Here is a 12,214-nt window from a genome sequence, read left to right as displayed (position 1 = left end):
CACAGAAAAATAGTGAGTTTCAGAGGCTGTAATTTAACATCACTCAAAATCTGCAAACAGGTACAAGTGATTGGAGTTAATTATGAACGCAGACAGTATTTCTGGCAGAGTGCTGACTCTGTAATGAACATTATGTTTACCACGTGTGCTGCAGAACAGAATAATGACTTTTAATTGAGTAAGTTACAGTATATTGTAACAGTCCTATACTGTATATACACTGTTATACTGAACCATGGGTATGGAAAACACTCTCTTCTGACTGGCAGGTGGACATGTGTCTTTCTGACTGTTCTTACATTATCATATGTAGAATTTTGCGGTGGTGAATCGAGCCTGTGAGACACAGTGAAAGGTTGTGAAATGGTGAACGTAGGCGAGTCAGTACAGTACATGGAGATAAGGTTGTGAACATTCGTGATTCCAAGTAAAAGTTTTCCAGCCCGTTTTACAAAGTTCTGGATGCTGTAACTCACCTCACATGGGGATAGCAAAACATAAAAAATAACACTACTGCTGCTAATAATAGTCACCATCATCATTATAATCATAATAATCCTTTATCATATCTAGGGAGCTGACTGTTGCTAATGAATTAAAACAACATCAATGCTATTGAGTTAGCTACTTTGACCAAATACTTGTAATAAGTAATAAGTCTGCTTACTTGCTTTGTTTCAAAAGTCTTTATCATTGGATGGATCGCTCAGTTACAAAGTCACATGATGACAGCTGAGCAAACTCTATCCACTGATGAAGATAGTGAGATGTTTTTGAAATCTCAAGTGGCCCTTGAGTTAAAGTTATTTGACAAAATAATTGTCAGAATCATTTGAGAATGATCTTTTTTACATTCTGTCACTAACTTCTAGTTAAGTTGTACTTTTAGCTACAAGAGACAAGATGAACAACATAAACATTTCAAAGACTACAAATAATATTGAGCATATAAACAAACCGCTAAAATGTTTAATCGAGCTTGTTATCATTCGTCTTGATCATGTAGTGACACATTCAACAATATTCTTAATTTAATTATCATCACAAGTAAGTGAAATGATGTCATGCGACAATAAAAGCATGATTTCCTTTCTTCATGCAAACCCTGCAGACTTCTTGATCCACTGCTACATCATATTGGTGAACATTTATCGTGCTTTCACACAGTAAATAAAATATTTCTTGCACTCTTGTCCTCAGCTGCTGTTAAAGGGCCATCACAAATCTCTTAATGGTATCCTGTGGTGTGTGTGTGTGTGTGTGTGAGGTTCTGCGTGGCAGGTTTAATCAGTGTTTCTCACTGAACACTGAAGTGTAAAAGTGAAGTCTATCAATACAAGGCCGTAGCTCACTGCTCTGTGGCTGGCACTCGCACAGTGAACGAATTGATCAATATTTGGCAATAGACCTCACATCCACTGAGGTTGAAACATGCCATTCGTTGTTTGAGCCTGTGTGCTTGAGTATGTGTGTATGTGTGTGTTTACAAGTTCTTCAGGACCGTGTACATACACACAGACTCTCAGAATACGATGCTTTTAATAGAAAGGTACATCTCAGTTAGTTTCACAAATCTAATTATGCATGTTTGAATAAGCAAGACTTTTGCGTTTTGGAAAGGTCACAGCCAGATTGAGAGGGTTGAGTGAGATAGCTGCACACACACACATATTCATGCACACACACTGACATGAATTGCACTCTTGGCGTGTGGGTGTGAGTGATTTTAAAAGCTGTTGTCACTCAGTAAAAAAAATACAACGCTGGCTGACAGATGGATCCCCCTCTCGTCTGAGTCATCCCTCTATTTTAGGCTCTGCCTTCACTACTCCTGCATCAACACTCATATTGTTCTTTGGAATGCCTTGAAACTGCAACCTGGATACAAAACAGCTTTGGATAAAAAAGAAAATCACATGGGAGGGTCTGTGCTTTGCGTTTTATGTCGGCACTTTGATGAACCTCCCTGCTGTTTGGTTAGGCTTACACTAATATATCAGGTTGGTGTTGTTTTTAATTAATGAGACCGAGGCTTCCAGTTTAACGGTGCTGTTGGGTGTTATGGAGTGGCACGAACAACAGCGGGTGAAGCCAGCGATAAGTGACCACAGTGGTGGGTCTTATTAAAAATAATGAACTGTGGGGTTGTGGGCTAGTCATATCTGTTGTCACCAATCTTGTCACAGTTTCACATCAGTAAATTTTAATTTAGTTCACCTTAGAGCGCCATCAGCCTGTAGACACAAAAACCTGTGTTTAATTGAAATGGACAGAAATCTGAGTGGACACACTGGGTCCAATATAATCATAATAAGGAAAAATGTCTCCTACAACATCAAAATAGCTCTTTAAATGCTTATTTTTATTTGATGGATGACTTAAATGGTTTGGGGATTAGCAAAATAGATATTGACTCATTGTCTGTCCTTCCACTAATCCATTGAAGGAAGGGTTGGGCAATATTGCCAAAACAATAAAATCTCTGTTTTTGAGCAGATAGCCAACAAGCTATCATTAGCGATGTGACTCTCCTCACCAGAGATGATGCTCATCAACAAACCCAAACCGAGGGAGCAGATCTGCATGCAGTGTTTTTTTAGTCTGTTCCTCTTGCAGATGTGAGATTAGCCAGAGTCAACCAGCCACATGGAGCCCCGACATTCATGCAGATATAATGTGACTATTCACATGCAGTTTACAGGACTGCAGTGACTCAGAACCAGTTCATGTAACCAGCTATCACTGACATTAGCTTTTGACTGAAAGTGACCTTTTTGTGCACATTGTAATAACTCAGTTTTCATGATGTCGACATTTTCACATTGTTCAAAAGTACACTAAATTATTTGAATGAATTTGATGTATGGAAGGTGTACTCCAATAATTCAGTAAAGTTGGGGGACTAGCAAGAGAAATTTTAAAAAGAACAGTTAAATTTGAAAATGCTCCCAGTTTCAAACAGGATCCCAGTTTCCATTAGAAATGTGCACGCTTTAAGCCCAAACTGAGATAACCTCCAGTGACATTACTTGGATTATCTTCTCTGACTTTAAGCTTCTTCCAGTGATATAAAAAATTCTGCTCCCATTACAAGTAAACTGATCTTGATATGTAAAATCTGTGGAGTGTCCTTTAATCAACTATTCATTTTACCACCAGTCATTTTGAAATACTCGATCTGAGGCTTTCTGATATAAGATGCTAACCCCATGGCTTCACTTCAAGAGTAACAGAATCAAGCACAAGCGATAAAAATGTAAGTGAGTGCAGGGCATGCTAGCACTACACTGAACCATCACATTCAGACAAGCCTTGATGAATAATAAAAAGCTGTTTTAGGACGAACATTGTTCCATTTGGTACCACTTAAGGCAGTTTCTCCATTCTGTTTCCCCTTATTTCATTTTGTTTCGCTTGTTCTCACTTTGTCCCACTCCTTTTCTCCAGTGGTAAGAATCATGAATCATGAATAATGCATCACCTGATATGAAAAAAAAAAACAAACTCCAGCCATTTGTTTGTGATCAGTAGTAATGTGCAGGAGTAATGCCATGCAGGCATCCAGCTGAGCAGGGAAAGAAAGGGAGGACGAAGAGGGAAGAGAGTCGACTAAAAGACGAGAATTCAGAGATTTGAAATGCTGATTATGGAACAACAGTCGAGCCTTTTAAATGAGTCCAACAGTTCTCTCTTGAGAAAAAGTTACGACATGTCTGAGTAACTTCAAACACTCATCATTTAAAACACAACAATGGCTTTAAAGCACTACAAAGCACTAAATAGGGAGTTTGGCCTGATGTATAATAAAAGGAATGGTACCAAACCTCAGTATCAGACAGATTTTTCAGTCGTCAGTGCATCAAATAGATACACAGCTGTCTACACAAGCCACATAACAGCTCACATTTCATTCACTCCACAAACAAATCTATTTCTTTCTTGTTTATGCAGAATAACTACAGTGATTTTGTTGTGCAGACACAGGCATAGGACTGGAACTGCTGCTGTGCTGGCGTGCTGCTTTCACTGCACAGCCTGTGGAGACAGTGGATTACATGTTAGCACACAGTTTATGTAGTAATTATCAGGCGTTGCTTAAAAACTAAAAAGATGAAAAAACAACAATTAGTTGGTGTTGTTAGTTGTGTAAAGTTTTTAAAATTCTAAACTTTTAAGGCCCAGTCACACCAGCAGGTGACACAGCAAAGTTCATCCTCGTGTCCTTGTGAAATAGGGCATGCTAGAAGCTTGGTGAGCTAACGGCTAGCGCTAGCACTAGTCAGTCACCTTCACAGTTACAGTAGATCTCATAGCTAGCTAGTTTGCCAAAAGTTAGTTAACAAGTTCATTAACTTGATCACTAATGAGACAATAAATTCATAAGTGTCTAAAAACCATGCATTTACCCGACATCAAAGATAGGTGAGGTCACTGTAGCAACGCTTCAGTCAAGTTTTAGCGTTACGCTAGCTCCAGTTTGTGCATTATACTGTATGTATGAACACATTCACAGAGCTAAGCATCTGATTCTCTGAATATACTCTGCAATTTTTGTATCTACACTGAACCTTTTAACACTTACCTCTGTTCTGAAAGTATCTCCAGTATCCTAAAGGTGTTTAAATTTCCATTATGTTATGTAAAATATGATAGAAAACATCCATATAGACAAATATTGCTGAAAAAAAAAACATTTAAATTTCAGTCACATTATACAAATGGAGCAAGGACATAAGTCACTTCCAGCCACCATCTTTGTAAAGGAAACAGAGTTACAACTTGGGAAAGGGTAAAAATCTTTTATATTGTCCAGCAGATTACATATATCAGCAAGCTATTTGGGGTATTGCTGGGTATTTATTTTTCAGAAAAATTGACGCTCAGTATTTATACATGAGGGGCACAATGAGTTATTCTCTAGCATCATTTATGCTAACGCATTAGCATGTGCACAGGACAGAGCTTCTACTGGAGACTCGGAGGTGATTTTGTTACCAATATTCTTGTCACATGTTTGGTACAAAACTCCCAAAAGGATGAAGAGATCATTCAGAGCCTGAGAGCTCTGGTTAGGATTCAGAATCGTGTTCTGTCTGTGTTTTCTATTCATCTGTGTTTGTTAGTTTGATATGTTCTTTCACTGCTCTGCTCCTCATTCTTGACGTCTCTGTCTCCTTCTCTTTCCTAAAATGGTAGAAATTTCCGCAAACACCTTAGGATGGTCGGCAGCCGCAGGATGAAGGTCCAGAGTAAGTCTTTCAGTGTATCCGTGTGCTAATGTCAGTGCATTTCCATGCATTCATGCGCTACACTGTGTACCATCATACCCATTGGAATTGAGATTTATCAGAATTTATTTGCTTTATGCATGAAGCATCAGCACTGTGCGTGTTTATGGGGATATTGTATTACAGTATGCTTGTGAAACCGCATTCCTTAAAATCATTGTTGATGGTCAGTCTACATTTAAGTGTCTAGACTGATGTGTGTTAGTGTGTCTGTTACTGTGACTGTGTAATTGCATTTGCTTTACAAAAAGAATTGTGTCATTTTTCATCATTGATTCTGTAATGGAAAGTTAAAGGGCAATCTGTATCTAACAAGATAAAGTTACTCCCAAATTATGTGCTGTTTCTTCATGAAGATCAGCGCTTCTGTGCATTTGTTTAAAATTTGTGGAGTCACTCTGCTCATTATATTCACAAATCGACTTTAGCTGACAGTCCTATTCAAATGAAGATTTTTGTCTCATTTGGTTAAAGGGTGGGATCATCATATCTCGACAAACAAATGACTGTGTGAGGCAGTTCAGAAGCCAAGACAAAGATTCAGCAAGAAAATGTGCTTATTGTGGTTGGTTCAACTCATCTTGTAGGAAAACTACAAAACACAGTTAGCCTAACAAGTTACAGTCAATGGAAACCCTGTTGACTCTAAGCTGGGAGACAGAGGAATTGGCTAAAAGTTTTAACTGGGATTGTCACAGTTTTTCTACCAACTAAGATTTATGCCATCAATATAATTTGAAACATAATCATATAATATTTCTACATATTAGTGTGACAAATGAAACAACCATAGACACCAAAATGAACAATAAAGTAGGACTGGGTGATATGAATGGAACTAATACCTCAATGTCAATATAATCTTATCTCCATATCTCAATAATATACTGTGTATTGAGATATCAATCAAAAATGCCAAACGTTTGCTGGTTCCAAATTTGTACTTGTGAAGATTTTCTGCTTTTCTTTGTCTTATGTGATAGTTAATAAAAAAGATTTTTGGTTGGACAAAACAAGCAATTTCAAGACATCCCCTGACACATTTAATTGAATATTTGAGAAAATAATCGTTAGTTGCAGTTCTAATCAGAAGTATGCTCCGCTGCACCTGTAACCACGTCTAACAGTGATGTCATGATGTACTGGAGTACACGTCTACATCACTGCAGTAAGATGAGAAGTTAAACCACTAGAGGTCAGCCAAAGTCAGATTTGTATCTGGTGTTGAGTTGCTCTTTAAGAACATTTGTTAGTTTGCTTGGAATCACTAATTTGGACAACATAATGTTAAAAAAAAGAAAACACAACATCATAATTTTACCATAGTAAAATTTCAATGACCTACCTCTATGTTATAAAGCACTGAAGCCATTGATAGGGACACTTGAATCACTTTAGTGTCTATGTTCTTCACAAACACATGAGGTAAACTGATCAACAAGACACAACAACCCTTGATTTCTGGGGTTGATTATTCTTCGGACAGTGTGAATGTGTGTGAGTGACTCTCTTCCTCCCCCTAAATCCATCAGCCTTCGCCGATCGCCGTGCCAAGAGTTTCAGCCGTTCATGGAGTGACCCCACCCCTGTCAAGCCTGACTCACTGCATGACTCCAGAGACAGTGAGTCAATGTTCTCTCAATCGCTCACAAACACGCACAAAAACACAGACAGTTACTCTGCAGTACACGCACTGTAAGCATACACACAGATATGTACATTTACACATGCTTACACATACAAAGCACAGCAGCTCATGTTCAAAAAATGCACATGGAAACACAAGCATACTCTTTTGTATGTAGGAGAATATCGACTACATGCTGCGTACATACACACATGAAAGCACACATTACGTATGAGTGCACCTACAGGCACATGAAAGCTACAGACAGACAAAACAAACACATGTGCAGATACATTAACACAGTTTTTGGCTTTGTGTCTACAGTTAATCTGTTTCAGTTTGTGTTTACGTGCTGCCTGTATCGACGCTGCGTGCGTACTCTCTGTGTACCTGGCTGTTGCCATCCATCCACATAGCCGTCCTCATCTTTCAACCTGTTGCCCATCTGCCTGTTGCTTTGTGTTGTAGCTGTCTGTATCTGGCTGGGCGCATAAGGAGAGCGTTATTATGTCGTCTGCTGTCTGATATTAACTCGTCCGTTCCTCCCCTCTGTGCTGGAAAAATAAAATAACAGGTGCAACGCTTTTAAACAGTGTACCCTCATCTCAAATCTTGTTTGTGTGTTATCCTTTCATCTCGCCCTTTGTTCCTGTGTGTGTGTGTGTGTGCGAGCCAGGTGGTGAGCTTCAGACCTCCTCAGGGACACTAGATGAAGGGCTGGATGAGGATGCCGACTGGGAGGAGGAGAGGGAGATGGAGAGAGCAGCCTGTGAAGGAGAGGACTTCATCCCTCCTAAAATCATGGTGACAACATCAACTTTGAAATTGACTTTGAAGTTGAACAGTCAATGTACCCAGGCAAGTTTTTCATGCATATGCAGCCAATGGTATTGATGCTTCTGTGCACGTTTTCCAATTTTCCACAGCTGATATCCTCCAAGGTCCCGAAGGCCGAATACGTTCCCAACATCATTCGTAGGGATGACCCCTCCATCATCCCGATTCTTTATGTGAGTAGCCATCGACAGCCTTACAGTACCATTGTATTTAGATTGAAGACATTGTGTGCCGTCTTTATTTATGCAGTCAAAGCAATAGTGTTAGGTGGATTAAGAGTTAAGATCAAACATTGCTGTACTTACGTCCTTACCATGAACTACTGTACCAGCCGTGGTAGTGCCAGAGAAAATGCCAAGTCATCTAAACCAAAACTGTTTATCCACTTCCAGCCTGCCAGGATTAGCTTTATAATGGACTTTCATCAGTCTAAGCTGCACTTAGTCAACTTCAGCTTGGAAGGTTGGCTGATAATGAGAATATGATTAGTTTTATAGGTATTCTGTCTTGAACTGTGTTGAACAAGTTCTGATGCATTGGTGACACTATATGAAGTCAGGGGATCACTAACATCAGGAGGCTTCCTCCTCTGTGGGCCATGAATGTCTTCATCAAACCCATCTAACATCTGTGGATATATTTAAATCTGGACCAACACAGATGGTGTATTGCATGCATTAAATCCAATGTAAGCCCACACACACTGGCAGCATCTTGACACGCATCATTGTGGGTTCACTTGCATCAATGCTTCAGGATATGCCACTCTCTCATTTCTCAGCGCTCAGTAACTCTCCAGAAATGCAGCTATTGTACTCTTTTTTCTGTACCATGCATTTGGTGTTGCACTTTAGACGGCCAAACCAAAACGACATTTATGATCAAAATATTGTCATGTACATGTAGATTAAAAGATAAACTGGGAAAGGGTATTTTTGGTCTTTCTCCTGACGATTGCCTTTACTGACAAACCAAACTAATGACTGTCAGTGTCATCTTTAGAGCCATGTTGCTAACATAGCTAAAAACTGAGAGTTGATACATTCTTATTATGATGAACAAGCCAATAATGTAGGTATAATATAGTTAGGATAAAAGAGACATAAATTGTTTCACTCCAAAAAATGATGTAGCCATACCCTTTCAACTTAAAATAAATACAACTCAAAGGGAGGAATTGTAGATTGAAGACAGCTGGACGCTAGTCTTGCACTAACAGAGTACTGTACATCTTAATAATAAAGTTCTCACCATGAGTTTTAACTGTAACCTCAACTAACCAACCTGATACTTGTATTGGACCAATCACAAAACCATGAAGACTGTTTAAATGATGTAGCATGCCTCAGCATTGACTATTTTTCATCACAAATGAATACAGCTATCATATTATCTAGTCTGACAATCAGAAGCAAAGGCCAGGTTTCGTTCAGTCAGGTATGGCGGGGTTCATTTTTGTCTGAAGAAGAGCACTGTCACCACTTGAAATCTCTTCTGAGCAGTATACAGATTCATCGCAGTCTGGCTTTGACGTTTTGTTAAGTGGCGCCTTGTTCTTTGTCTCTTCAGATGAAAATATAAAGGCAGTCATTTCCTGTGTACCAGCTGGTATTTTTCTCCAAGAAGGAGAACAAAACACTAGAAGATTGTAGTGAGATGCAACATTCTTTCAAGCATTGCCAAAAATCCATCTCCCAATTTTATGTAGACTTAAATAAGCTCATATTTATGCATCCAATTAAATAAATGTTACTATATAAATGAATGATCATTCTAAGGTAGTGGTTCCCAACCTTTCTAGACATGTTAAAGACAGTAATGTCAGGTCTGTTGCTCTGTTGGTCGGTTGGTCGGTCGTTCGGTCCACCACTTCGGTCCATACTGAAACATCTCAACAACTGTTGGATGGATTACCATGAAATCTGGTTCAGATATCCATGGCACCCAGAGGATGAATCTTACTGACTCTCCTGACTTTTCATCTAATCAAAGTTTGTACATTTCCTGTGAAATATCTGAACATTTACTTGATTGATTTGCACATAATTTTGTACAGACATTAATGAATCTTGGACAATGAATCCTAATGGCTTTGGTGTTCCCCTGACTTCTCCACTAGTGAAACCATGAGGTTCACATTTATGGTTTGCCATGAATGAATTAACTTATCTATTTACTCTCCATATAATGGCATCATCACAATTTTATTTTGTCCAATACATTGGTTTATGACTAAATACCTGCAAAACTAATTACATTCCCATCAGCCTCAGCTGTACTCTGTATTTAGAGCTAATGTTAGCATGCTAACATGTTAAAATATGACCATCAACACAGTAAATGTGATACCTGCTAAACATCAGCATGATAGCATATTAGCATGCTGAAGCCTGACACAGCTGCTAGGGTGACTCTTGTTGTCTTGTGACCCCAAAGTGAAGCGATGTCTACCTCGGCTGTGATTGAATATGTTTATGGATTGACCAAAGAGGGTTTTTTCCTTGTTTTATCAGAATAATTTTGAAAACCCTGAACATGTAAAGTTATTCAATAATTTACAAGTAAAGTAACAAAGATTAGAGGAGCATCTGAAGAAATACATACACTAGTGTAGAATAGATATATTTCACCTTACGACCCCTTGGAGGGTTCCCAACCCTAAAGTTGGCGACCGCTGTTTTAGGGAACGGAAATGTAATGTTGTTACTTTTCAAAAGTCTAATGGGCTGTGAAAGAGTAGAATCAGCATTCTTAGCATAATGACTAAATGAAATCTAATTCCATTAATGGCTGTAAATGAACTAATGTTCTGCATAGAAAATCAATGGGTTCTTCCTTTTAAATCAATTTTTGCTCAGTTGGGTTTAATGAAATAATAATTCTTCCTTAATCTTCCATTTAAAGGACCATGAACACGCCACGTTTGATGACATCCTCGGTGAGTATGACGTGTTTTTTGGTTTTAAACGGTAGCTCTCAAGTGAAAATTACTCTTGCAATGTAAATATGGAAAAGATGAGAGTGGGATAAGTTGAAGCTTGCTGGAGCGCAGAGATGACTCATTGTTTTTCTGCTCGTGTGTGCCCGTGTGTGTCTCTCTCTCTTAAGGGACAGCCAATTTATGGGTCTCACCATTATGGCTGAGTGGGAAAAGTAACAACTCTCTTTCTTTCTCTCTTTCCCTCTTGATTGTCTCTCACCCAGAGGAGATCGAGAAGAAGCTGACTGCCTACAGAAAAGGCTGCAAAATCTGGAACATGCTCATTTTCTGCCAGGTGAGTGACAGGAGAGACGGCGTTGAGAAATATTTTGACGTTCTTGGGTTACGTTTTCCTTAAAGTTAGGAATGGATTTATTAAGGTAACTAGTATTTATGAATTGCAGACAAATTATGTTTTACCATATTTAAAGCTTTGCATGATATTTTGAGATTTTGTCATCCAAAATTGCAGTTTCCACCTCCAACTATGACTAAACTACGACAAGTCAAACACAGACGTTGGCTTCTCGTTTGGGCTGGTATTGAAAGGGTGGATCTAATTAAAAATAATGAGCTGCGTGGGTTGTCCCTCTACCAGCCATCAGCTGCTGATGTCATGAACCTCATCTCAATTTATCAGAACTTTTATCTGTAAAAATTCACACTGAGATCCATCAACCTCCAGACAGACTCATATTTAGCTGCAGCTGCTGAGGAAATGTGTCCACTATGACATCCTAGTGTCTCATGTTTCAAGTGTAATTAACCAATTACAATTCTTGCTCATAATAATAATATTCCTAAATATGAAATATGTACTGAAACATAAAATTTAAAAAAAACTTGTGGGAGCGTCTGATTGCTTACTTTATCATTTCTAGTCCTTTATAATATTCCTATGATATGATCATGATGTGATGATGTTCTAAGTCTCTATAGTAGACATCTGGAAGAGCAAAGTCAACACCAGAGTGTAGGTGGAATATTCATAACACACCCGCATCAGGATCACCACACCCCAGCCTCGGGGGGGGGGGGCATACACCGCCACATCACCACCAGTTTACTACAGTGAAACTAGAACGTCACATCGTGCTAGCCTCTGTTCCACTAGCCAATGCAATCTCTCATTCAGCATTTCTTTCATCTGTCTTTCTGAAAGAAGATAAATAAATTGAAAAAACTATTTACTAGTGCGGCTGCACAGGTACTCATGTCATCATAACTTTATCCATAGAATTGAATAACACAATCACAATCTAACTGCGACACATCGACTTGTCCGTGGTTGGAATCTGGTTTACACACATTTACATACTGTTGCATATAAATAAATAAACTGACATTAATAATGAGAAGAATCTTTATAATAAAAAGAACATCTCTCTCCAGGGAGGACCAGGACATCTGTACCTGCTGAAGAATAAAGTCGCCACCTTTGCCAAAGTGGAGAAGGAGGATGACATGATCCAGTAAGACTTA

The 12,214-nt window shown here is 38.8% G+C and overlaps 1 protein-coding gene across 1 annotated transcript in view; it reads left to right on the top strand.

Annotated features, from left to right (window-relative positions):
• LOC137191435 (NMDA receptor synaptonuclear signaling and neuronal migration factor-like) overlaps positions 1-12,214 on the top strand; it is a 51,568-nt gene that overhangs the window by 22,350 nt on the left and 17,004 nt on the right. The window contains exons 5-11 of the mRNA XM_067601511.1: positions 5,197-5,249; positions 6,821-6,910; positions 7,592-7,719; positions 7,842-7,925; positions 10,657-10,690; positions 10,957-11,027; positions 12,125-12,204. Coding sequence (XP_067457612.1) covers positions 5,197-5,249; positions 6,821-6,910; positions 7,592-7,719; positions 7,842-7,925; positions 10,657-10,690; positions 10,957-11,027; positions 12,125-12,204 — 540 coding nt within the window. The remainder of the gene's footprint in view (positions 1-5,196; positions 5,250-6,820; positions 6,911-7,591; positions 7,720-7,841; positions 7,926-10,656; positions 10,691-10,956; positions 11,028-12,124; positions 12,205-12,214) is intronic.

This window comes from Thunnus thynnus, chromosome 2, assembly GCF_963924715.1.
Source record: "Thunnus thynnus chromosome 2, fThuThy2.1, whole genome shotgun sequence".
In the NCBI taxonomy this organism is placed as follows: domain Eukaryota; kingdom Metazoa; phylum Chordata; class Actinopteri; order Scombriformes; family Scombridae; genus Thunnus; species Thunnus thynnus.
The sequence above is the reverse complement of the archived record's forward strand: the minus strand, read 5'-3'. Positions and strand labels throughout refer to the sequence as shown.